Source organism: Vombatus ursinus, unplaced genomic scaffold, assembly GCF_900497805.2.
Source record: "Vombatus ursinus unplaced genomic scaffold, bare-nosed wombat genome assembly UNPS02014773.1, whole genome shotgun sequence".
NCBI lineage: Eukaryota > Metazoa > Chordata > Mammalia > Diprotodontia > Vombatidae > Vombatus > Vombatus ursinus.
Genome location: NW_020954551.1, coordinates 205,897 through 232,245, shown reverse-complemented (window position 1 = coordinate 232,245; position 26,349 = coordinate 205,897). Strand labels below are relative to the sequence as shown.

The 26,349-nt window shown below is 49.3% G+C and overlaps 2 protein-coding genes across 6 annotated transcripts in view; one reads left to right on the top strand and one right to left on the bottom strand.

Moving 5' to 3' along the window:
- The window catches only part of BBS9 (Bardet-Biedl syndrome 9), a 364,177-nt gene extending 350,578 nt beyond the window's left edge, over positions 1 to 13,599 (bottom strand). For 2 of the 4 annotated variants that reach the window (XM_027863821.1, XM_027863820.1), the window contains exon 1: positions 13,498 to 13,599. The gene's annotated coding sequence lies outside the window, so the exon portion shown is untranslated. Of the gene's footprint in view, positions 1 to 5,730; positions 5,761 to 13,422 lie in introns of those variants that run through there. The other 2 variants (XM_027863818.1, XM_027863822.1) reach the window with 2 other exon arrangements.
- Positions 13,600 to 14,339: 740 nt separating this feature from the next.
- NT5C3A (5'-nucleotidase, cytosolic IIIA) overlaps positions 14,340 to 26,349 on the top strand; it is an 80,790-nt gene continuing 68,780 nt past the window's right edge. For both annotated transcript variants that reach the window (XM_027863838.1, XM_027863837.1), the window contains exon 1: positions 14,340 to 14,477. In XM_027863838.1, coding sequence (XP_027719639.1) covers positions 14,340 to 14,477 — 138 coding nt within the window. The remainder of the gene's footprint in view (positions 14,478 to 26,349) is intronic.

Genomic DNA, 26,349 nt, shown 5'->3' with positions numbered 1-26,349 from the left:
CCATCCACCCATCTATCCATCCATCCACCCATCTATTCATCCATCCATCCACCCATCTATCTATCCATCCATCCATCTATCCATCTATTCATCTATTCATCCATCCATTCATCTATCCACCCATCTATCCATCTATCTATCCATCCATCCATCCATCCATCCATCCATCCATTCATTCTTTTCATGACTATGTACTCAGGGCTTCCAGTGTGGAAAGCCCTGTGCTGAGCAGTTGGGCTACAAAGTCTTGAATGCCAGTGCTAGACCTTCAAAGGCCTTACTAAAATGTAAGTGGCAGCAAGCCATGATGGCACACCTGGGAGACAAATGCTAGGGAGTGAAGGAAGCAAAGGGGAGACCCCTCCCGAGGGCTCCAAGAAACTCCACAGGGCCACAATGGGGAAGGAATGACCCGGAGGCTGGAGCAGGCTGCAAGCTCAATGAGACAGCTGGGTTCTATGGCAGCCCTGATGCTGTCAGTGACTCTATTAAGAGAGACCTAGTTAGTGGAGGATAAGCAAGGTAACTGACCAGAGGAAAGCACCATGTTGGCATCAAATTCCCCTGTTAAGGGGATGATCCAGGATCAACAGGGAACCACACAAATCTACCAGGCTCAGAGCCACGCCCCAGCAGACAAGTGGTCAACGAAATGAACCAATGAGCCACAAAACTATTAACAACTGAACGAAAGATTGCTCAAAATCACTAAAAATAGGGGCGGCTAGGTGACGCAGTGGATAGAGCTCTGGCCTTGGAGTCAGGAGGACCTGAGTTCAAATCCAGCTTCAGATACTTGACACTTACTAGCTGTGTGACCCTGAGCAAGTCACTTAACCCCAATCGCCTTACCCAAAAAAAAATCACTAAAAATAAGAGAAATATCCAGCAACTCTAACTCACTACCAGCAAACTGGCAAAAATGACAAAAAACGGGGCCAGCGTTGCTGAGGCTCAAGGAAGACAGGAACATGCATCTGCTGGGGAAGCTATGAACGGGCCCAACCATTCTGGCAAAAAAAAAAAAATGGAATCATATTAAGGAAAAAAAAGTGAACAAACCACCCAAACACCCAGGCCCTTTTATTCAGAGATACCACTGCTAGGCACAGAGCCCAAGGAGGTAGGTCACATGATGCCGGGAACATCCACAGCAGCATTTTCTGTGGTTAGAAAAAGAAAGGAACCAAAGCAGATGCCTATCCATTAGGGAATGATGAGACAGCCCACTGTACATGAAGAGAATGTAACGTTATCGCTTCATAAGAAATGAACACGAGGCTTTGGGACAAGCATGGTAGACTCAGATGAACTGATGCTGAGTGACTTGAGGAGGGCCAAGAAAATCATAGACACAATGACGACAACACAAATGGAAAGAACGATAACGTGAAACTGACACCAGCCGAACTCAGCCCTAGAGAAGAACTAAGATGGCGCATGGCCCTCCCTCCTCTCTCTGAAGAGCTGCCCGGCTTCTCCCAGCAGATGCCATGGATATGATGGCTGGTCTGACTGAAGCACTTTTTTCTTCTTTCTTTTTCAATCTGTTCCAAGGCAGGGCTGCGGAGAGGTAAGGGGAGGAATAAATTTAGAAATGAAAGTGGTGGAATCCCAACCAACACCAGTAGCCATTTTTTAAACAGGCACTGTGTCCAGGGCCCTGCTGAAGTCCATCCTGGTGAGATCAACTCTGGGATGCTGACTTCCGCTGTGGGCAACAACCTTTTAGGAAGAGCCGTGACACCCGGCCAAGCACCTGGAAGAGGGCAGCCAGAATAAAGGAGAGCCTTGAATCACAGCACAAGAGCATCCGTTAAAGGAACTGGGATTGATCGTCCCGAAGAAAGGAAAACTGAGGGGAGTCATGACCACTCTCCTCAAGTATCTGTAAGCCTGTCAGGGATGCGTCTTGGGGAGGGAGGGGGAGAAAATGTAAAACTCAAAAGCTTATGGAAGTGAATGTTGAAAACTGAAAATAAATTAATTTTTAAAATAAATTAAATATATATGTGTATATGTATGTATGCATATATATATAATATACATATATATAACTAAGTTTATGGAATAAAACAAGTATTTCCATAACATTGTATAATAAAAAAAGATGATTGCACTTGAAACTGAAAATATTTTATGTACAACTTGCTAATCCTTTTAAATATATAATAAAGTTGTCATGCAAAAAAAAATAGGAAGAGACTGCACAAGGCAGATTTTGGGTGGCTCTATGGAAACCGTACCAATAAGGGCCCCAAGGTGCACTGGGCTCTCTCTTCCAAGGTTGCTTGGCTACCAGTCAGGCATGGGACACAGGAGGCTTTTCTTTGGGTTGAAGTGGGTCTATTTGAGGTTCCTCCCAACTCCAATATTCTGCAAATAAAATAATTTCAGAAAAGTGACCAGTGGTCACTAAGAGCATTTTCCCAATCCTTCTGAAGCCCCACTCTCCCAAGTTTGACAGGAAGAAACAACGGGAGATGTAGGCAAAGTACCCTTCATACCGATCTTCTCCAGAAAACCAAAAAACCCAAATCTTTGGTGTATGGAAGACAGTAAATCCCTTTCTAAAAATGGCTAGACTGGAAACTGACAGCTTCAAAGTCAAAAGAGAGGTCCAGTCTTCTCTGGCTTTCATGTAAGATACATAATCAATTTTGATATCTTGTGAATGTCATGTGTACCTGGTAATACGCAAAATCAATTTTGATATTTGTGAATGTCAAAGCTTTCCCACAAAAGGCCAGACATAACAGGTCATCCTTAAGCCAAAACAGAGCATAAATACATAACAAGATTACGCTTTAGCCAATGATTGCATAATCAAATCATTTTCAATCAATATAAATACACATTTACCAAGTGGCTACTACCTATAATGAATTCTGTTCAGTGCTGAGTATCTAAGAATAAAAACAAAGTGGGGCCTTCCTTCAAGTGCTTTACATTCTAGTAGAGGGAGGGGGAATAAAACACGTTCACAGGTTAACAAAGACGAATCTATTCCAAACTTACCCAAGGAAGCCAATACAAAGTCACTTGAGGAGGGAGGGGCAGGGGAGGATGATGGAGGAGGAGGCATCAGACAAAGCAGAGTTTATGAAGCAATAGTGAGGAGACAGTTTGTTCCAGACATGGGGGACCAGCCACACAAGGAGGAGAGGTACTATCATCTGGGGGGAAGAGCAATCAGGCCGGCAGGTCAGGAATGACATGCTCAGAGCTGGGTTTAAGGAACATTAATGTGGTGGCTGCATGAAGGACACACGGGAGTCAGGGAGGCTGATTAGGAGGCTGCCCAGGCAAGAAGTGATAAGGATCTGAATGAAGGCAGAGCCTGTGTGCCTGAAGGGAAGAAGCTGTGAAAGTTAAACAAACAAAGCTTGACTCCTGATTGGATGGAGGGAATGAGGAAAAGAGAAGAGGCAAAGACAGCTCCCAGGCTGCAGAACTCGGGGACTAGAAGGATGCTGGTGAGAGCGATAAGAAAGAGGAAAATCTGAGAGAGAGGTTTGGGAGGAAATAGAAATTCCCTCTTGGACACACTGAGTTTCAGATGCCTGCGGGACATTCAGGTGGCTATAATTACCAGGTAGTTAATGATGGAAGAATGGAGTTAAGGAGAGATATTAGGTCTGGATTCATAGATCTGGAAGTCATCAGCTTAGAGAAGATAACTAAACCCATGAGATCACCAAAGGAGGGAGAACTGAGAGAGATAAGAGAAGAGGGTCCAGGACAGGGGGGAGGGGACACCCACATATCACGGGCATTATCCAGCAAAGAAAACTGAGTAATGATGAGGCAGGGGGAGAACTGGGAAAGCCCTGGGACAGAAGCCATGTGGAGCGGGGGAAGCAGACAGCGTCCCACACTGCAGAGAAGCCAAGCAGGTGGAGGGCTCCTCCTGCAAAAACCCAAAAATCAAATCACAAATGTGTCAGGAAATCCAACATGAAACAAAAGCACCTGATTTCCTAGCCCAAAATGTGCAAACGCCAAGGGCAAGAAACCCTCAGAAAAAGGTAGATGGGGCCACCATCCAAGCCAGCACCTGCTCAGGCAAACAAGCCACCAGAAACACATGGAGTCTGCAAAGTTCTCCACCTAGAGGCAGCGGGCACAGGGGGGATTCCTGAAAAAGGGAAAGCAGGATGGCCAGAAACCCAAAACAGGGATCTTGGAAGCTGCTGGGAGGAGCAGGGACCAGTGAGGACACAACACCACTCAGCCCAGGGAATCCCAGGGCTCAAAGGTGCCTCACGTTCAATCCTGAAGTGACACAGAGAGCCCTCAAGATCCAGGGCTCCTCAGCTCCTGAACCTCAAAGATCCAAGAGGCAGATGTCAGTGTAAGAACCCAGTGCCCAAGGCAAGACCAAGCAGAGGCCGGCCCTGGCACAAGCCCCCATTCAAGAATGAAAACTGGGGAGAATGACAAATCAAAGAACATAATAATAACAAAGAATTATCAAAGATCCAGAGATGACCCACAACCCAACCTACAAGGAAGGAATAACACCAAAACAGAGGCTCCAAGGAAAAACAGATTTGTCACAAGGACTACACAAATACCTAGAAGAAATAAAAGCTCAGGAGGAAAGAATCGGAAAGAAATTGAGTCACCTCAAGCAGAAAGTGATCAGACTTACCCAAGAAATGGAATCTTTGGTCTATGAGAATAGACAAAACAGAAAATGTTGACTCCATGAGACAGTGAGAGGTAACACAGAACAAAATCAAAAGATTGACAAAAAAAAATTAACACAAACTGTAAGTCATTTGGCTTAGAAGCTATTACAAAAACAGATGTACAAACATTTCTTCCCAGCACCTTTCTATCTCTTTGGGATTTTTCTTTTTAAGGTTTCTTTCAAGAGGCAATCGGTTGATTCTTTGTCCTCTGATTTGGATTGAGCTGGGTAACTTTCATTTATGATTTTTTGAAAAATAGTGTCTGGACATTTTTTTTTTCTTATCACGGTTTTCAGGGAAGCCAGAGATTGATCTTAAATTATTTCTCCTTGACTCTCCAATAGTAGTTTTTGATATCAAATGTCAAATTCCAACTCCTGCACAATCCTGGGGTCTGGGAGTACAGGAGTTGGGTCTCAGTGGGGATTTTACAGCCAGCTCAGCATCGAGGCCTCCAGGAACAGGAAGCAACCTTCAGGATCCAGCTCAGCAGCAGCTGAGATGAAGTCTGACCTTGCCATGCCCATTTAGACATGAAGGTGATGGGACCAATCCATACACAAATTTGCCTGAATTCTGAGCCCACCTTCTCCAGAGACCGAAGAGGCATAAAAGTGTGCACTTTTAGGGTGCTGGGGAGAAAGGTTTGTATATCAGGTTTTGTAATAGCTTCTAAGTAAATATCCCTTTGCAAAAGGTAACAGATGTTAATGTGTTAAATGGAATCGGGGCCCCAGTCACTGGTGGTCAGAGTAGGAGAACACACCAGAACTGGGGCTAGAGCTGATAGCACTGGACAAAGACACTCAGAGATACCCCGAGAACCCTAAAGGGAAAATGGAGCCAATCTCACCTGGACAGTGAAGCCAGAGAGTACTCACTACCCTTGTTTGTTGAAAAGATTTTGTTTTTGTTTTTGTTTTTATTTTTTCCAACGGATGGAGTCGAGGTAAGGGTAAGGCAGGAAGAGAAGAAAATAAATGTTTTATTAACTGAAAAATATTAATTAAATCTCTTTAAAAGAGTAACTTACCTGGCAAAGCTGAGTACAGTCCTACGACAGGGGTAGGAGGATGGACCTTCAATGGACAAGAGAACTTTTGACCATGGCTGACAAAACTATCAGAGCTAGGCAGGGGCTCTGCAATGTGAACACAAGAGCCCAGAGAAACCTGTAAAGGTCAATTTACTCGAACGGCTGAATGGAATATAGGACGATATAATGGTAGCATTCTAACAGAGGGAGAAGAAACAAGCCTTCCTTCAGAACCTCAACGTCTTTGAAGGGCATCAACAGTTAAACAAGAAAAACAGACGTGGGCGCAGGGGTGGGGTGATTCCATTTTGAAGATGTGAAGAAGAGAAAAGAGTATAAAGAAGGGAGAAAGAGCGCCGAGAGAAAGAGGTGACAGGCTGGGCACCAGTGGACTCCATTCTCACCCGAACCAGACAGTGGAAGGCTGAATACACACACACCCACACAGAGCTTGGAGCAGAAATACACCAGACCCACCAGGGAAACAAGGGATAGCTGAAAGGGGGCCGGGGGCAGTTGGAGAAGTAGGATAACACCGAGGGGACAGTCACAAGAAAAACAAGCTGGGAGAAGGAGAGGACAAGAGGAAGGAGGCCGACGCAGAGGAGAGAGGAGACGGGGCTGGAAGAAATACCCAGAGACAATTTCAGAGAATCCTAGAAAGCAGGAACTGATGTAGATTGAAATGAGAGCCCGAGAGTACAGCAATATTGTGAAGAGAAACAGTTCTGAAAGGCTTGAAGACTCTGATAGATGCAATGACCGACAAGAATGTGAGGCATGGTACCCATCTCCAGCCAGAGACAGGCATTTCCGGACTTGGCCAGTGAGGAATTGGTTTTGCTTTAGGAATGCAAACTTGTTCCAAGGATTTTCTTGGGGGTTTTTTTTTCCCCAATTAGGGGGCAGTAGGAGGAAGAAAAAAATGAAAACCTGTTAATAGAAAAATCAAAAGTTAAAAAAGAAACGCAAAATAAAAATAAATTAAAAGCAAGCAATATGAAATGAAGACTGATGGTTTCATATACAATCCCCTTTTAGTGTCCTCCTGTGTATAAGGAAACTACTCCTTTTGGACGTTCATATTCAGATTTTTTTTTTTAAAGACCTGGCCTTCCAACCAGAGGACGCGGGGCCAAATCCTGCCTTCGTCCCTACTGCTTGTGGGCCTTAGACAAGGCCCACCACCTCTTGGGTCTCAGTTTCCTCATCAGTAAAATGAGAGCTAGGCCTAGAAGGCCTTCCCCACTCTCAATCCAGGCTGCTATGAGGATGTGCTCTGGAGAGAAGGAGGGGTGAGGTGGACAGTGAGGAGAGGAAGGGGAGAAAGAGGAAGAGAACTTTGCCTCAGCTTTTTGCTTGACTCTGGAACATGGGGACAAGGTGAGTAGGAGCTGAGAATCCTCTTCCAAAGCCCTGCCCCCCGCCATGGTGAATGGCCAGGTGACAGGGACACTGTGAGGTCTAACTGAAAGCAGAATGAGCGACACCTCATTGCGCTAAGTCGCCAAGACCTCTTAGAGCACCGAGTGTCCAGAGCCAGGAGAGTATCAGGGTCCTGGGGCCGGGCTGAACTCATCCCCTAGGATTGTTCCAGGGCTTCAAGCCAAGGCCACACCCAGGAGACCGCCTGCACCGGGCCCACGCAGCCTGCTCCCATCCCCAGCGTCCCCAGTGGCAAAGGGCTTAGGACCTTAGGAGTGTTGACGATAAGATGGGAAGCGGGGCCGTCCACTCCTAGGAGCTAGGGTAAGGCCAGACAGGGCTTAAATGCTGCCCAGTACGGCTCAAGGCTGAAGCCTAGGCTGGCTTGGGAGGAAGGAAAAAGTGGGGAAGGGAATAAGTATTGATGAAGCCCCTACTATATGCCAGGTACTGTGCTAAGGCTTCACAAATATAATCTAATTGGATCTTCACAACCAGCCTGGGAAAGAGGTGCTGTTATTATCCCCATTTTCCAGTTGAGGAAACTGAGGCAAGCAGTCTTAGAAGAGTCCTCCTAACTCCAGGACCAAACTGCCCCTCCGAGAGAGTGAATATAGTAGGCCACCGTGTCAAAGTCGAAAAGAAAGCCACCCCTGCAGCCACATATTGTCACAGAAAACCACAAATTAACATTATCTGTGTTGTACTACTGAGGAGGGCAGCTCGGTGGCTAGAGCACTGGGCCTAGGCTCAGGAAGCCATGCGTTCAAATCCAGTCTCAGATACCTCCTCTCTGGGTGACCCTGGGCAAGTCACTTAACCTCTGTTTGCCACAATCTACTGAAGAAGGAAATGGCAAACCACTCCATTATCACTGCCAAGAAAATCTCATGGAGAGTATGGGTGGTGGTGGTCCATGGGGTCACAGAGAGTTGGACACAATTGAACAAGCTGTATTTCAATTTCTTTTGTTAAACATTTGCCAATTATATTTTCACCTGGTCCAGCAATGAGTTTGACACCTCTGTACCAGACTATCTCAATATGTACAGAAAACCAAGAGAAGTCTGCTTCTAGTCCAATGAGCATCCCTAGTGGAAATTCTGACGTTTTCCTAAATTTTCCTAAAGCAGAACATAACTGCATTTCAGGCGCACCGAAGAAGGCTTCTCCTAGGATATTCGAGACCAGAGTCTATAAAAACAACATTTAGACTCTAAGGGAAATCCGAGCTAATCTTCCTAGTCCAGGTTTAACCTTGAGACCTGAGGACAGGCAGGATTACTAAGCATTTCTCTGCCTGTCTCCCTTCCCCGCCCCCACAGAAGGTGTAGGGTCACTCAAGGCGGCCCAGGGGCCTGCTCTGGCCTGATGATGTCAAGGCCCTCTGAGGAAAGGTGAGGAAGGGAGAGGGCCCCAGTACTACCGCTGTCCCCTGAAAATGCAGCCACAGTGACCTGGACCCAATTTTGTTATTCAATCTCATCTTGGGACCAACATTCTACACTGTCAGTATCTTTCTGGACCCTGAATCCATTCTGTTAGCTATCCCTCCCGCCCCAGCTTTGTGTAAGTTGAAAATTGAGTAAGCACATGATCTCTTTCTTTATTCAATGTATTGAAAACCAATACAAACCTGAGAGTGCAAGGCCTAGTAGGGGTCAGCAAATTCCAGAGTTCTAGATCTGCCCAACTGAACACTGATGGTCTAGGGCAGAAGCTGGCTCTCCACTTGTCATACGGCCCTCAAGCGAAGAATAATTTTTACGCTTTTAATACCCTTCCAAAAAAACCCTTTATTTTAAAATGTTAAAACCATTCTTGTCTCAGCCCCCCAGGGGTTTGATTTAACCACCCCTGATCCAGGGGGCAACTGTGGTTCAAAACAAAAAGTCACTTCCCTCATGGCTCTTAAGGGAGGAAAGTCACCCCAACTTTGTTCCCACAGTTTTAACTCTTTCCCACCAAATGCTAGGTAAACAAAAGGCCACAACAAATAGTGATGAGCAAGTAAACCCACTTATCCAAGCAAAAAGCGAGCAGAAATTGGAGCCGTCAGGTAGACTCAGATACAGCAGAGACGTCAGACCTCAGACCAACAGAGAGGGAGGGAGAGAGAGAGCCCTCCTTCACCCAGGGGAGGCAAATTGGAGGTCAAGGTCTCTTCCTTCCACGGGCAGCCACCACTTAGGAGAATCTCACACAAATGACTGGGGTCACCCGCCATGCACCCACACAAGAAGACAGAGAACCACTGTAAAAAGAACAGATACAGCTCCGTTAAAGCCAACGCCATTTTGGATGGAGGTCACTGGTACTTGGGAGAGCAGGCCGAGCTTCATGTCGAAGGTGGAGGTTAAGCCGGGATTTGAAGAGGAAAAGTCACATATAAGACAGAGGTAAGAAGACAGTGCTTCCCATTCATGTGGGGCAACCTAATAGCAATGACAGCTAATATTTACATGGCACCTACTATGTGCCAGGCACTGTGCGAAGCACTTTACAAATATTATCTCATTTGGTCTTTACAACCCTGGTGGGGAGGTCCTGTTATTATCCCCATTTCACAGAGGAGGAAACTGAGGCAAGCAGAGGTGAAGTGCTTGCCCAGGATCACAGAACTAGTAAGTGTCTGAGGCCAGATATGAACCCAGGTCTTCCTGACTCCAGGCCACACCCTATCTGCCGGGCCCCCTCACTTGCTAATAGCAACGAAATCACGCTTACAATCCCTGTCTCTCTTCCTAACTTCCTCCCCAAATTTCAGTCCATGGGTCCTCCCTATCATTTCTCTGATCCTTCCAAGACCCGGCTGCACATCAGGTTATGTGCAGCCTTCTTCCACAAGTCCTAAGGTTGAATGAAAATTTTCCCCACAAAGTTCCCATCATTTATACCCAGTGACTGATCCTTCTTTTTTGGCCAAAATCAACTCCAGAGCTGCGCTCCCCTGCATAGGGTGCCCCTTTTTGCGTAGACTGAACTTATCATTAAGGCAAGGGAAGACATCATGAACTGCTCTGCTTCTGGCAGATGAGAAAAAGCCTTGAACGCCAAACATGGGGTTTTCTATTGGATCCTGGAGGTAACAGGGAGCTCCCTGAATTTAATGACCCAAGGCTGCCTCAGTAGCCCTCAGCAGAGGCACCAACCGACCACAACCTGCCCCTTCTTGCTCAGAGGTTTGCTGCGTGCGTTATCTCTCACCTCCCAGAAGCCCCTTGTCCTTCCTCCTCAGAGGACCCAGCCCCCTCCTCCCAGACAGGAGCCTCATTCTCTGTTCCTCAGCCTCAAGGGTCAGGGACGTCTTCTTTCACCTCCAGCCTCTGACTCAAGTCACCTCAGCCTTTTCAGCTCCTTTTTCTCCTGTGCTTTTACATTCAAGCCCTTCTCCTGTTTTTTAAAGGAATACTTCATCCTCCCTGATAACCAGGAGCACAGAGAGGTATCCCCCAAGCCCTTCTGCCTTCCCTTCTTGGAGATACCACTCTAATCAGGCCACGTCTGGAAGACAGCCATTACACAGTTTATTGCCTGTAGTTCTTACAGCCAATGAATCTTGAGAAGTGCTATGATGGCAGCCGGGGGTGAGGGAGCTTTGAATCCCCCAGGGGCATTTTCCCCTTCAAATCTTGCACCTCTTCAGAGGCACACCCAGCTTCCTTGCCCTGGTCTCACCCATTTTCCTTTTCTAACAAATTTCACTCAGCCTCTCTCATCCTGGACAGCTTCCAAACCCTCTCCTTCTCCTCCTCTTCTACTGGTGGAGCTGTAGGAGAGTCGTAAAAATGAGAGAAGAGTTTGGGAGTTTTATGTAACATGGCAGTGACATCACTGACAGCTGGGAAGTCCCACTAGCCAAGTTTTTGAAATCAAATAGAATACTTTAAAGAATTAATGAGTTAGTCTACTTGTGGCAAAGAAAAGCCATGGGGAGGTGGTGGTGTGTTTACAAAAGAACAAATAAAAGCCCAAAATGTTGGTAATTATGAGGACCAACCTCAGCCCCACAGAAGAGATCTTTATACATCCTCTATTCTTTGCAGAGGTGGTAGACTATGGGAACAGAATAGTACATATGCCATCAGACTCCACGGATGTATTGATTAGTTTTGCTGAATTATTTTTTCCTCTCTCTTTTTTTATTCTTTTAAAAGAGATGGCTCTCTGGCACAGAAAGGGAAAAGATTCTCTTCAGAAATGACAGTGATTTAAAACAAAAAGTATGCATTTTAGATTGTTTTTTAAAAATAAGTAAATGGTCTTTAAGAAAAAAAAAAAAAAACCCAGGTCCTAAGTAGACCCCTGTAATGCTTTTGTATTTTCTGAGGTCTCACAGGAAAGGAAGAGTCTATCACCGTGCACACAGTCTGGTCCAGGCATCCATCCAAGCCAATGTCTGGGGGGGATACAATGGCAAGGAGACTAAGTGAGGCTCAGGCCCACCAGCAGCGACCCCTCATGTCTGACGCACGGTCAGTTTATGAATCACAGAAAGGCTGTTTGATGCCCAACACGCCATCTGTTTCCTTGGTACATGGGGATGTAGAAGAGGAGATCCTAGGAAGGCGTGGGCCGGTTCAAATGACCACTGAGGCCCTCCCAGCTCACAGCATGTGCCTTTCCTTCTTCTTCAGTTCACATCTTTCTCCTCCCTGATGCACTCAAACATTCCCCAACTCTACCCATTTCTGTGTCCAAATATATACACACATACATAACATATGCATGTATGTGTATATATGTGTATGTGTGTATATATATATATATACAGATACATATATATGTCAATAAGGGAAATTATTAGAAAAGGCATCTATCTTCTCCAAGGAATAAAGTCGTCAAAGGATCTGAATAAGCAATTTTCTTTTTCTATTTGTTATGGGTTTTGGAGGCAATGGGGTTAACTGATTTGCCTAGGGTCACATAGCTAGTAAGTGTCTGAAGCCAGATTTGAACTCAGTTCTTCCTGATTCCAGGGCGGGGGGCTCTATCCACTACTCGACCTAGCTGCCCTTTGAGCAAGCAATTTTCTAAGGAAGAAATCCAAGCTATCAATAGGCATGTGAAAAAAGGTTCCAAATTACTCAACAATTATAGAAATGCAAATTAAAGGATCTCTAAAGTTCCACCTCATATCTATCAGATTAGCAAAGTGGACAAAAAGGAAAGTGACAAAAGCTGGAGAGGACAGTGGGAAAACAGGCACACTGATGCATTACTGGTGGAGCTGTGAACATCCAGGTGTTACGTAAAACAATTTGGTACTACGCCCTAAAAGTCACTACACTGTGCGTACCTTTTGACCCAGTGATACCATTACTGAGCCTTTACCCCAAAGAGCCCAAAAAGAGGCCCCACAAGAAGTTTTGTATCTCAGGTGTAGTGGCCAGTGATGAACATAGATTCACATCCCTGCTCACTCACCAGCTGGGTGACCAAGGACAAGTCATTGCACCCTCTGTCCCTCATCTCAGAAATAAGGGGGGGGGGGTTGGTCACAATAGTCTCTAAGCTCTAAATCTATGATCCTACGATGTCACCATATCGTTTTCAAAATTAACAGTTTTGCTCCTTCATTCTCTAAGTTTCTTATTTCCAATCCATTGGTGCTACACACATTTTAAGCAAGTGATAATCTCATTGGCTTAGGCAAAGGAGATTTGTTTAAAGAAGAATTGTCTGCCACAGACAATTATTTTTAAAGTTATCATCCTCTTAAGAACACCTTCTAGCATTAGATCAGTACATTTGGGAGGGAAAGAGGGATTTCCTCTAAGAAGCGGCCCATCCCTCTCACTCTACCACACGCTTGTAAAAGTCTTCCACTTTAGCTCTGAGCCATCACCTCTGCCCAGAAGCTCAAAATACTTATGTTTGTTCAAAAAAAAAAAAAAAGGTGGGGGAGGTGGCCGGGTCCTGCGGGAAATGACCCCCTTTAGGAGATGCTCGCCAGGTGTCAGTCGCAGGGCTCGGCAGGTGCGGACAGAAAGAAGCTCTGAGAGTGCACCTGGCCTGCAAGGTAGGGAGGAAGCAAAGCAAGGACGCTCCTGCCCGAGCTGATTCGGGAAGCAACTTCCTTTAAAGTCACCCGGCTTTTACAAGTTTGGGGTCAGTTCCCGCGGCCAAGTGCAAAGCCTGGGTGACCTCTGTGAACTGCGGAGGGAGGGGCAGGGACGATGCTCACGCAACAGGTGACACTTCCCCCGTACCAGGTGCACCGAGAGTGGGCGCGCACGCGCACACGCGCCCGGGGAAGCTCACCTGCGGCCCGCACTCCCGTCTCGAGGACCCCCGCCTGGCACACGTGCGTACCTGCGGGCGGGCCCCCGTACTCACCGGGCGGAGAGGCCCGGGCTGCAGCAGCCACAGGCGGCGGCGCCGGACACAGGAGCGGAAAGGCAACGGGCAGGGGCCTGGGGAGCAGCGGGAGTCGGCTCACAGAGCGGAGGCGGGCCGGCTCACGGGGCCCAGGGGGCGCCGGCGGCGGGGCGGCGGCGGAACTCCCTCTCCGGGACCCACTGCCATCTTCGCCCCGGTTGTCATAGCACTTTACAACGAACCCCGCGGCTCCGGATGAGAGGCGGTGGCGCGGAGGCTCGTGGGAGTCGTAGTCCCGTGAGGGGAGGGCGGGACAGAGGAAAAGGGACGTTTCGATTGGTCCATGGGAGAGCAGGGAGCTGTCATTCTCAAAAGGGACGAAGGATGTTCTGGACTATACCATTTTGCCAAGGAGAGGGGGGTGTCCGGCAATGTAGTAGAGACAGAGGAAAGCGACGCCGTTCTCTGATCCCCCCTCTAGCGTCCCTCCTCAATGGCACAGGCCGCGTACACGTGTTGCCCAACAGCGCCGCGCTCTCTCCTTATGCTCCCAGCCCGGCCAGGGGAGGGGGAGGACCTTGGGCTGTGGGAGGCGGGGCCCGGACCCTGGGAGGAGGACCTGGGCTGTAGGAAGAGGGGGGCCTAGGCTGCAGGAGGCGTGGCCTGAGCTGTAGGAGGCGTGGCCTGGGGCTGTAGAAAGCAGGGCTTGGGCCCCGGGAGGCGGGGCCCTGGGCTCCGGGAGGCGGGGCCTGGGCTCGGGGGGGCGGGGCCGCGGAGCTCCGCGCGTGCGGGCGGGGGAGGGGCGCGGTTTCCTCTCTTCCTCCCGAAGGTGGCTCTGGGTTGTGGCCGGGTGGCCCGCGATGGACCGGGCGGCCGTGGCACGGGTGGGCGCCGTGGCGAGTGCCAGCGTGTGCGCGCTGGTGGCCGGACTGGTGCTGGCACAGTACCTGCTCACGGCCAAGAAGAGGACGGGCAGGAAGACCAAGATCATCGAGATGGTGAGTGCGCGACCAGAGAGGGCAAGACACCGGCCCGGGGCGCACAGCGCAGGGAGGGTTAGCGCCTGGACCCGGGCCGGGGCTTACCAGTCTGTGCAGTGCGGGGTCAGGCCGAGGGCCTTCCAGCTCTAGGACCGTGACCCTCAGTCACTCAGCCGCCCTGTGCCTCAGTTTACTGGTCTGTAAAAGGAGGGGGTCAGACCGAAGGGCCTCCGAGGGCCTTCCAGGTCCAGGCTCACAATCCCAGGTCACTTTGTCTTCTTGTGCCTCAGTTTACAGGTCTGTAAAAGGAGGGGGTCAGTCCGAGGGGCCTCTGAAGGCCCTTCCAGGTCCAGGTCACTTAGCCTCCCTGTGCCTCAGTTTACCGAGGAGGTCAGTCTGAGGGGCCTCTGAAGTTCTTCTAGCTCTAGGATCATGATTCCAGATCACTTTTTCTCCCTGTGCCTCAGTTTACAGGTCCATAAAAGGAGGGGCTCAATCTGAGGGGTCTCTGAAGTCCCTTCCAAGACCAGGCTCACAATCCCAGGTCACTTTGTCTCCTTGTGCCTCAGTTTACAGGTCTGTAAAATGAGGGAGTCAATCTAAGGGACCTCTGAGGGCTTCCAGGTCTAGGGCCATGATCCTAAGTAACTTATCCTCCCTATGCCTCAGTTTACCAAGTCTGAGGGGCCTCTGAGGGCCTTCCAGCTCTAGGGCCCTGATCCTTCCAGGGCTTCCATGGTGCCTGTGGCCACCTCGTGCCCTCCCAGCCGTGACTGCTGGACCTGCAGCTTGGCTGGGGAAGGCTGAGAGTCAGAAGACCTGGGTTCAGATTCAGCCGCCCTGTGATCTTCCTCTCTCTGGGCCTCTGGGGCCTGCTGCCTTCATGGATGCGGAGCGGGCAGTGCCACGGTCGCTGATGAGGAGGTGGGGGAGGAGAGCAGGGACTGCTGCTGCCCCTCAGCATGGCCAGCCTCCCCAAGCAGCCTGAAGAAGGGGCCAGCCTGCCTCCTCCAGCCCCCGGTGCACACCCCTGCCCTTCAGTGCCGGACAGACCCACACCCTCGGATCCCTTCTCAGGGAACCTGAGGGCCCCAGCGCCCTTGCTTTGCTCTCTTTCCACCTGGGGCAGGGGGGGGCTGTCCTGGAGTCCAGACGCTCCTGTACTTTGTGCCTTGGCCCGGCATCGAGGCCGACCTCCCTGGTGCCAAATTCCTTCCTTCCTTCCCCGGCTGAGCAGGCTTTCCCTGTGCCGGGCCCTCCCATCTCTACAGAGGGGTCACCAGAACCCTCCGCTGACCAGTGAGAGAAACCCTTTGCCCAGGGCTGGAGGAGGAGGCCTCAACACTTCCTTCCTGCCTCAGACCACTGAGCATTCTTGTGGTCTCCTAAGATAGCCTTCAGGGCTCCCAGGATGGGGCCTCAAAGAAGGTCCATGGAAAGCCACGTGTGGGAGTCGGCTCTCGCAGGTTTTCCTTTATCTTTCTCTGCCCCGAAGGAAGTTTCCCGGGGCCAGGCTGGGAATCCTCAGATAAGTGTTTCTTAAAAAAAAGCAGCCATATTTAACCCTGATGGCCAGTGATGGGAGCCGGAGGGGCCCCTCCCAGACGCTAACCCTGCAGAAGGCAGGCTACTCGCTGTCTGCCGGTGGCACGGTGCAGGAAAACTCGAGCCTGCTGGGTGCCAGGCACCGTGCCAAGCCCTGCAGAGAGGGAGAGATGTGACCTCGAATCCCACCCTGGACACGCTGGCTGAACTCCCTAAGACTCAGTTAACTCATCTCTAAAATGGAACTAATAATCCATGTGTCAGGGGCAGCTGGGTGGTACCATGGATAGAGCGTCAGGCCTGGAGTCAGGAAGACCTGAGTTCAGATCTGGCCTCAGACACTTCCTAGCTGTGTGACCCTGGGCAAGTCACTTCACCGTGTCTGCCTCAGTTTCCTCATCTGTCAAATGAACTGGAGAAGGAACCAAGAAAACCCTAAATGGGGTCATGAAGAGTTGGACAGGGTGAAAAATGACTGAACACAGCAAAAATCCCGGTGTTACTTATCTCATTGTGTTGTTGTGAAGACCAAAAAATGTCGTATTCTGTAATACTTAAGTCATTTTCTTAATATCACCAGGGCTGAATATTTCCTAAGGTCATGACCCTGCAGAGGTGTCCACTGACCTCACTTTGTGGCCTGCCTGGAATAGTAAAAGTGCAGGGCTGGGGAACCCCTTTCCAAGTCCAGATCTCATCACTCTCATTCCAATTTAGACAACATAGTTCTCTGCAGAGAACTCTCGATGGGAGGTCTGAGGACCTGGGTTTGAATCCTGCCTCTTACTACCAGTATGACCTAGGAAACATCATTCCGCCTTTCTGGGCCTCAGTTTCCTTGTCTGTAAAATGAGGAGGTTTAAGTGATAGCACTTGGCTTGGCCTACACACCCAGGATGATTTGGAGGCAGGCAAGCTGCTTCCCCCCCCCCATATCAGTGGAGGAACCTGGTCTTCCCTGGTGCCATCCTCTCTCCCGGTGGCCCGGCCCATTGCTGTGCCCAGAGTGATGACTTAAATGCCCACAGTGGTGGGCATGATGATTGGTGTTCAGTGTGTCATGAGTTGAATTCATTGTATCCAAAGTCTAATGCACTCGCATGGTTAATGTTTTAGTTTCTATTTTGATGCTGTTCACACACACACACACACACACTCACTCACTCACTCACTCACTCACTCACTCACTCACTCTGTTCCACCCTTAGACTGGTCTTTTTTGTTTGATAGTTGCCCTTCTTAGTCTCCAGACTGGAGTGGTTTGATCTGCTTTCATGCAAGGTCTGTTAATAAACGCCTTGTGAACTTCTATGTTCCTTAATCAGAAGGTAGGGGGTAGGGGGTGGGGGGTTAGGCATTAGTCATTCTTTGCTATGTATTATTGTTGAGTTATTTTTGAGTCCAACTCTCTGTGACCCCATTTAGGGTTTTCTTGTCAAAAATTCTGGAGCTGTTGCCATTTCCTTCTCCAGCTCATTTTACAGATGAAGAATTGAGGCAAACAGGACTGAGTGACTTGCCCAGGGTCACACAGCTGGGAAGTGTCTGAGGCTGGATTTGAACTCAGGTCCTCTTGACTTCAGACCTGGCACTCTGTTGCGCCACCTGGCTGCCCTCTTTGCTATATACATGGCGGTTATTTTGCTTCTTAATCAGTAGCCTTTATTAAGTGCCTACTGTGTGCCGGGCACAAGAAACAGTCAGCCCTCACCCTCAAGGACTGTGTATTTTACAAGGGGAGGCAAGCATAGCTGTATGGGTATGTGAGTGTATACAGAACAAATCCAACCTAAAATGTGACGTTCTGGGAAATCAGGAAGGACAGACGTCCTTGAAAGGAGACCATTGGGCAGTCTTAGGAGTTTGTCTTCCTCTCCTCGGTCCCCTCTTTGGAGTCGCACAGACGTGGGAGGGCCGTCTGCACTTCTTGCCTGCAGAGGATCTGGGGATACTGTCCAGGGCCCCCCGCTGCCTCTCCTCGGCCGTTTGACCTCGGTGACTGAGATGGGAACGTCCTCTTTGTTTTGTTTTTTTTTTTTTTTTTTTTTTGGTGAGGCAATTGGGGTTAAGTGACTTGCCCAGAGTCACACAGATAGTTAAGTGTTATATGTCTGAGGCCAGATTTGAACTCAGGTCGTCCTGGCTTCAGGGCTGGTGCTCTATCCGCTGCGTCACCTAGATGCCCCTGGGAATGTCCTATTGGAGGAGTTCGGTGCTTGGGTCATTCCCACAGTTCAGACAAAAGCCCGAGAGTGTGCAGGTTGGCTGGGCAACACCTGACCGGCCAGTGGTGAGAGGCCAGGTGTGCGCCCTCATCCTCGTCCTCATTTCAGCATAAGCCCACCATCGTTTCTTTTGATCCTGATGCCATTTGCTTCTTTGTACTGATGAAACAGCTAACTGATACTTTATAAGCATTCTAAGGTTTGCGTAGCATTTGGCACGTGTTAACTATTTGAGTCTTCTAACAACCCTGGAGGTAGGTGGTGTTATTATCTCCATTTGACAGATGAGGAAACTGAGACGCAAGTGACTCACACAGCTAGCAGTGTCTGAGGCAGGACTCCACCCGAGGTCTTACTCACTTCAAGGCCCAGCTTTAGCCGCCGAGCCACAATCTGCCAAGAGTATGTTAGACGGCGATTCAAGACTTGGTTTCCCTTAAGCACGGTCCACCTGGCCCCAGGAAGAGGATAGTCATCCTAGACTTTGCCCTCGTGGCCCCAAAGGCCTTGGCCATCTAGGGCCCTTCCTGGGCTCCGCCTTGTGTTGTTACTTACCTCAGATTACTCTGAAATTAGGGCAATATCCTTCCTGACCCCACCCTTCCCCTCCACGCCCTCTCACTACTTACCCTGAACCTGTGGTTCCTTTGCTTTCCTGCTTAGAAACCCTCTGGTTTTTAGGTGAAATCTAAACTCTTCAGTGGGTGCTTTTAGACGAAGTTAGCACTAGAATAAACGAAGGTGAGCCTGGAGAGCCAGAATCTTAACCGGACATTGGCTAGGAGGCCAGCGGCCTTTTCCCAAGAACCTCACCACTGACCACACAGTGACCCCACCTGCCACCAGGTGAAATCTTTGTTCAACTAGGAGCGCTTCTCACAGAGGGGCAGCTTGGCCTTTGGCCTTTTGGGATTGGTTCTGTTGCATTAAGCACTGTCCAGCAGGCTGCCAGGAGACAACAAAGCAATGGCCCCTAACTCATTTGGGGAGAGAACCTGGACATGGGATTTCATGGCCATAGGGAACTCCCAGGCGAGGAAACACCCTCCACCAATTCAAGTAGCCACCCTCTCTGTAGGAGCTTCCTGGAGCCGTGGAACCCGGGCCACTGATCTGTACATAAAGATCACTGGACGCCTCATAGTGACTTAGTTTTAAAATGTGACATTCTTTGTGTTTTATCCTTTTTTTTATTTATTTTGTTAAAGGTTTCCCAAATATAGTTTAATCTGGTTGGGCCTCACTCAGGAGGGTTCTGGAGCCTGGCACATAGTAGGTGCTTAATAAACCTTGGTTGATTGATTGGAGCACTGAGCAGTGCAGGCACTTGGCCAGATTGGCCCAGCCAGCATGTATCCAAAGTGGGATTTGAACCCAGGGCCTCCTGGCTTTGAGTACAGCTTTCTTCTATGTTCTTTGTTGTTGTTCAGTTGTTTTTCAATCGTGTGCCACTCTTCATGATCCCATTTGGGGTTTTCTTGGCAGAGACACTAGAGTGCTTCACCCTTTCCTTCTCCAGCTCATTCTACAGATGAGGAAACTGAGGCAAGCAGGATGGAGTGACTTGCCCAGGGTCACTCAGCTAGTAAGTGTCTGAGCCAGGATTTGAACTCAGGAAGATGAGTCTTCTGGACTTTAGGCCCAGCGCTCTCTGAGCTATGGCGCCCCCTCGCCGCCCTCTGTGCTCCTTCTCTAATTCCTGAAGGAGGGCTCTATTTAGGATCGTGGCTTAGGAGGCACAGAGGCCAAACCCTTTCTCCTACGGGTGCCCAAACTGGTGGGCAGATAGGGGCTGAAGAGCCGTCCACAAGTTCCTCTCAGGGACCTCCCTCTTCCTGCCTGTCTCACCCGCTGAGATCGCCGATCCAGTTATCACAGTTAATGAGCCCACCAAAGGTGAGGAGAGCATTAGATAGCACAGAGCCCCCGCCTCGTCACGCATCAGGGAAACCCACGGGAAACCCACAGGAAACCAGAGGAGACGAGGGCTTCGCCTCCAGAAACTCAATCTGCTTTGGCGGATCCTGCCGCGTCCACCGTTATCTGTCCCATTCCACAATAAAACCTTAATTACACGGACTAGCTGAAAGGAGGCCCAGCCTGCATTAGCAGAAAGTTAATTATAGAGTAATAATGCCTCAGTGGGAAGCGGCAAAGCCCAGTGAATGGGAAGCTGGCGCTGGCCTTGAAGTTGGGAAAGACTTGGGTCCAAATCCCACCTTTCACAACCCTGAGTGAGGCGGTGGGGGTGCTCACTGTGTGTGGAGGGAGTGCCACACTGGGACTTCCCACCTTGATGACCTCTTCGGTCTGACCCAAAAAAATAACCGTAATTCTCTGGGCTACAAGTAGGTCCAGACCCAGAATTGGGGGGTGGCACCCGATCCAGAATGTCTGATAACATCTGCCAAAAACACCTCCAATGTGAGGGAACCCCTTCCCTCCCAGGCAGCCCCAGGGCACTCAGATTAGCAGAGAGTCTTTACTGGGCCAAGCTGAGTCTTCCTTTGCTGTTTCCACTCTCCCTCGTGAGGGTTCTGACCTCTGGAGCCAGGCAGGACAAGGCTGGCCTCTGGGCCGGCCTTTTCAGGACTTCAGTTCTCCACACCAAATGTCCCACCTTCTTTCAAGGATACCCATGTGGCTTACCCTCCCATCCTCTTACCATCCTGTCCCTCCACCCCTGCTCTGGGCCTACTCTCGCCTCTCTCTTACTTGGTTGTTCAGAACTGGAGACAGTGTCACATCGGAGCCTGAACCAGGAAAGTCCGGCAAGGCCACGAGCCTCCCTGGAGCGTTTCCTCGGGCAGCCAGTCAGTCTGTGAGCGTTTATCCATCTCTTAGTGGGCACCAGAAACCTTGCCAGGCTAAGGATACGAAACAAGGTCAAATAGCCCATGCCAGCAAGGGGAGACAGGGTATAGACATCAGAATGGACAAGAGAGATGCAGAGGAGACAGGAGGGTGACCTTCGAAGGGATGGAGAGGAGGCAGGGTTGGGGGGAGCCAGGAAGGCCTCCTGGGGGAGGTGGCATGTGGGCTGAGGCTTAAAGCGGGCCAGGGATTCCAAGAGCAAGACCAAGGCATGGCGAGAATGGCCAGATCATGGAGTATGGAGGGCAGGTAGTAGAATGTGGGAAGATGGCAGCTGGGTCCTGAGTAGTACAAATAGGGAAGTGGGCACCTGGATTCTAATTCATGCCATTTGAAGTCATCATTATATAAAATATGGGCATTGGTTCTAGCCCAGTGGAAGTAGACAGTGCAGATTCAAAGAACGGGGCCACTTCACTGGACTCTCCCCAGGGTGGAGATTCAATTCACAAGAGAGTTGAGTTAATTCCAAGTCAAAGCCTCAGCCAGTGTAGGTGAAGGGTGAAGTTCCCAAGGTAAGGAGTTGGGACTTACCAGGTGTGGGAGAGTATCCAATCCATGCCAGCTTGATTAAGTCTTAAAAACAGGATTGAAATCAATTTTCAGTTTTCCTCTTCTGTCATCTTAGAGGTACTAGGAAGCCGCTGGAGGTTACTGCGGTGGGGGGGGTGACATGGTCAGACGGCACTGGAGGGACGTCACTCAGGCAGCTGAGTCAAGCGTGGCTTGGAGTGGGCAACGCTTCTCAGCTGCCCTATCACACCACTGATTCCTGGAGCTTGTGGTCCACCAGAAGCCCGAGATCTTTTCTATAGGACCTGGTGTTCATCCACATTTCCCCAGCCTATATTTGTGAAGCCAATTTTTTAAAAAAATCCAAGTGTAGAACTTCCTACACACCAGATTTCATCTATTTTGGCTCATTGTTCAAGCCTCTCACATTCTCCTGGGGTCTGCACTCTCTCTGTCTCTCCTGGTTTTGTGAACTAAGAGCTAGTATTTCTATGGCACCTTTAAGTTCATAGAATGATTTACACGTATTGTCTCAGTGGGTCCTCAGGCCCACCCCGTGACTGGCATGTTATCCGGGCCTTTGTCCGATCGCTGATGAAAATGTTGACCAGCATAAGGCCTAGGCATCCCACTGGAGATCTTCTCCCAAGCCAGTGTGGCCCCATGAGAGACTCCCCCGTGGGCCCAGTCGTTCAGCCTTTGCCAAATCCACCCAGCAACACCGGGGTCTGCACCGGGGTTCTTAACCTTTTTTGTGTGGGCAGACAGTCCGGTGAAGTCTATAGACCCCCTTCCAAGAATCAAGTCTTTAAGTGCATAAAATGAAATACATAAGATTACCCAGGAAAAGGAAACCAACTTTACTGAAAAGTAGTTATCAAAATATGTTTTTTTAAACCAAGTTCACAGACTCCCAGGCTAAGGACCTCTGAATTCCAGACCCTTTGTTTCTCTAGCAGAACACGAAAGGTGTCGTTCACTGTTTTGCAGAAATCTAAGTGGGCTGTGACTAACCATCGCCCTTGTCTCCCAGCCTGGCTACCCTGCCACAGGAGTGAAGGGAGCGATGGTACCAGGCCCCGTTCTTGGTGAAATTATTCTGTCTTTTAGGGATCGCGGCTTCCCTTTCTGAGTGCTCCCCGAGTCCCCCTTAGGAGGGAGAGAGCTTTATCGCTGGAAATTTCCCTCAGGAGCAGGCCCGCCATCTGCCTCACCGCCACATCCTGAGGACCAGGGGACCTGATCATTGCACTGGCAGCTGCGCCATTCTCGAGATTGCTGCCTCCCCCGGTGCAGCGGGGGCTCCTTGAGAGCCGGGCCAGCCTGCCGCTCTGTTTGTATCCCCGGTGCTTGGCACGGGGTAAATGCTTCCTAACGGCTTCATTCATTTGTAATGGGCTCTTAGATTTTGCCACTAACCGATGTTAAGTTCACTGATCTAGAGCTCGCAGATGCCACCCCGGTCCCTTTTTTTGAAAATGAGGCCAGTGTCGGTCCTTGTCCAGGCCCCCCGCTCTCTCTCTGCCATTCTCCAGGATCTTGGGGACTTCATCAGCAGGTGCATAGCAATCCCATTGCTAAGCCTGTCATTTCCGTCTGCCGTAGTTATGGTTCCCCCGGCCCTGGTGACATGAATACAATGAATGAGGCCAGTCAGATGCTGCTTAAGACAGTTTTAATTTCCTCACTCCTCTGGGAATCCCACTGCCTGCAAAGCCTCCCTTTTTAATCTAAAGCCCTTGCAGTTGGCACCCCCAGATTCCAGGCAAATAGGTATTCCTGGGCCCTATTGTATGCACTTTATGCCTTGCTTAGAAACCATTATTCCTGTGTATTAGACCCTGTTCTAGAAACCCAAGCCCCATTCTCAGGTGTCCTCCTGGCCAGCTGGCCACTTTGCCTCATTAATTCCCCACCTTCAGCCAGCAGTGGGCATGAAAACATCACTTGTTTCCCAAGTCTGGGCTCCCTCACCTTCCTATGCAATGACCCCTTTGGCAGGCTGGTCAAGCCTGCCCTCACAATAATGTTGTTAAATACATGAAGTGCAGGGGATTACAAAAGAAAACAATTCTACTGAAATACAGCCACCAAAATGTTTAAAAGAAAAGTTCCTGGTCCCCGGACTAAGTATCCCTGCCCAGGCCTGCCGTCTTTTACCTTGGGCTGCTCAGTCCCTCGAACTCCTGGGTTCCTTCTGGCACGTGAATCCCCAGAAGGTGGTGGGTGTCAGTTTGGACAGACTCGGGTAGAGGCCCCCATGTTTGTCACGTTCCTCCAGCCTTCAGACACCAGGGACTTCTCATTACATCCTTCTCCCCTTCTCTTTACATCCCAACTCTTTCTCATTTCCTACTCTCCAGGCCGGGCCCCTCTCTGGCCCATGACCTCAACAGGAGCGATAGGTTTTCTGCAGCTCCAGGACAGAGACAGACCTGTCCTTGTGACACCCACACAGGTGTGGTTTCAGGGCTGGACAGAGCCCCAAACACAGCCCCCCTCTGGCAGGTCCTGGCCTGTCCACATGGCTGAAACAAGTCAATGGCCCGGATTACCATCTCTGTCCCGGGTGAGGGCTGCGGACAGGAGTATGTAGAGATCCACCAGTCGCCTTTCACCCCATTACTCATCTCTCAAGTCCCTTCTTACACATCTGTGTATACTAAGCTCTCTGGCACCACTTGGATAGGGAGGCCTGATTCATTTAGCAGACATGAAGACAGTCATTATTGTCTTATTTCTAAGTATTTCTAATGAGATTTACACCCTCTCCAGAGCCTTTCCTCTGTTTTCCTGCATGCTACTGGGGGGCCAGGGAGAGACCTAAATTCTTTAACAGGCAGCAGCATGCAAATACTTCCCTTCCTGGCACATAGTAGGCACTTAATAAATGCTTGATGACCTGTTGGCTTGACTTGCTTGGTTCTCAGCCTTCTTCCATCCACATGTTCTCATCTGTGCAATTTTTAGCTCTTTGTATAAATCTTCCCCCCCCCCCAAAAAAAAATAGAATGATCACCACAGTCGCTCACATTATCCAGTGCTTTGGCATGCTCGATGCACTTTCCTTCCAACTGTTTGAAACAAGTTGTTGTCATCGTTGAATCCAGTTTTCAGTCGTGTCCAACTTTTCATGACCCCATTTGGGATTTTCTTGGCAGAGATACAGGATTGATTTGCCGTTTCCTTCTCCGGCTCATTTTACAGATGAGCAAACTGAGGAAACAGGGTAACGTGACTTGCCTAGGGTAACTCATCTGCTAAGTGTCTAAGGCTGCCTTTGAGCTCAGGTCTTCCTGAGCCCAGTGCTCTATCCACTGCTCTATTCCGCTGCCCCATGAAGTAAGTAGCATAAATATTGTCACCATTTCACCAACGGGGAAATTCTAAGGCTAAATAATATTAAATATTACCCAGTGAATAATAAGCCCAATAACATGGGGGGGCGGGCGTTATGTTGTTCCTATTATCATTTTAAATGACTGTTTATGAAGAGCGGCAGTTTTACCCTTTTCCAGTACATTCAGCACGCACCTGCACCATTCAAAAGGGGATTTTCAGGGGCCAGAATCTGCATGGTGGCAACTGGGGCTCTGGGGGAAGTTATACAGTTTGCCAACAGTAGTGGGGTCAAACACCGGGGGCCCCTAGATCACACACGCACAAGGATCCCCGGTGGAGATGGGAAGAATGTTGACTTAGACAACCACAGATGAGTATCATCCCTGTTCTGTTGTATTTTTATGTGTCTTGTTAAACATTTCCCAATGACATTGTAAGCTGGTTCAGCAGCAGCGTGTTTGAGGTCTCTGGTCTAGAGGTCATCAAGACCTTGCCCCTTATTTTCCCGATGGGGAAGTGGAGGCCCAGAGACATTCAGCGATTGGCCCAGAGTCATGGTCGTGATTGGTTCTAAGTCGAGAACCCAGGCCAAAGTTTGGATCCTGCCACAGGCTTCACTGCTTCTCAGGCGTCGAGCCACCCTTTCTTCCTCCACCCATGCCAGGAGAACGAGAGTTAGGAAGCTGCCCTTAAGCACAGTGTGTCTCGGTATGCAGGAGGACTGAGGAATGGCAGACACAGTATCTGCTGGGGCAAGTCCTAGCAATCCTGCTTTGATGACTGAAGGTCATTGGTAATCCAGTATTGCAGGTTTCAGTGCAAATGAGTGCCAGGTAAGTAGAGGTGAAACTGCCTGAAAGAAAACTTGATCCTAGTAACCCAAGCTTCGAAAGTGGACTAGAGGTGATTAGTTTCCTTGTAAGGAGAAGGGAGTTAGCCTTACAATACTTTCTGGTGCATTTTTTAATCTCTGCCTTTCCTAATGCAATCAAGATACAATTCAACGAATAAAACTGAGATTTGTACAAGACTGAATACTCTGAGGGCAAATTAAGTGCGTGTGATGAGGTCCATCTGGCTTTGAAACAACTTGTTTCCTAAAGTAGCTTAACGTTCAGCTGTTTCATTTCCTTGGAAAACCCTCTTTTTCCTTCATCATGAAGGAAACTTGTCTCACTCACTCTTCTTCCTGCCCCTCCTAGCATAGATTTCCAGGTTGTCAGCCCTGAGTTATGAAAGGTATCCCAGTTTTTATGTTTCTAAAATGGTGGCCGTAGGTTGCAGGCTTCACCATCTTGCTCGTGTCTCCTTTTAGCACCAAGAAGGGAAGGTCTTACAGAAAGAATGTGGATGACTCAAGACCTTCCATCACTATTGGACAAACCATTGAA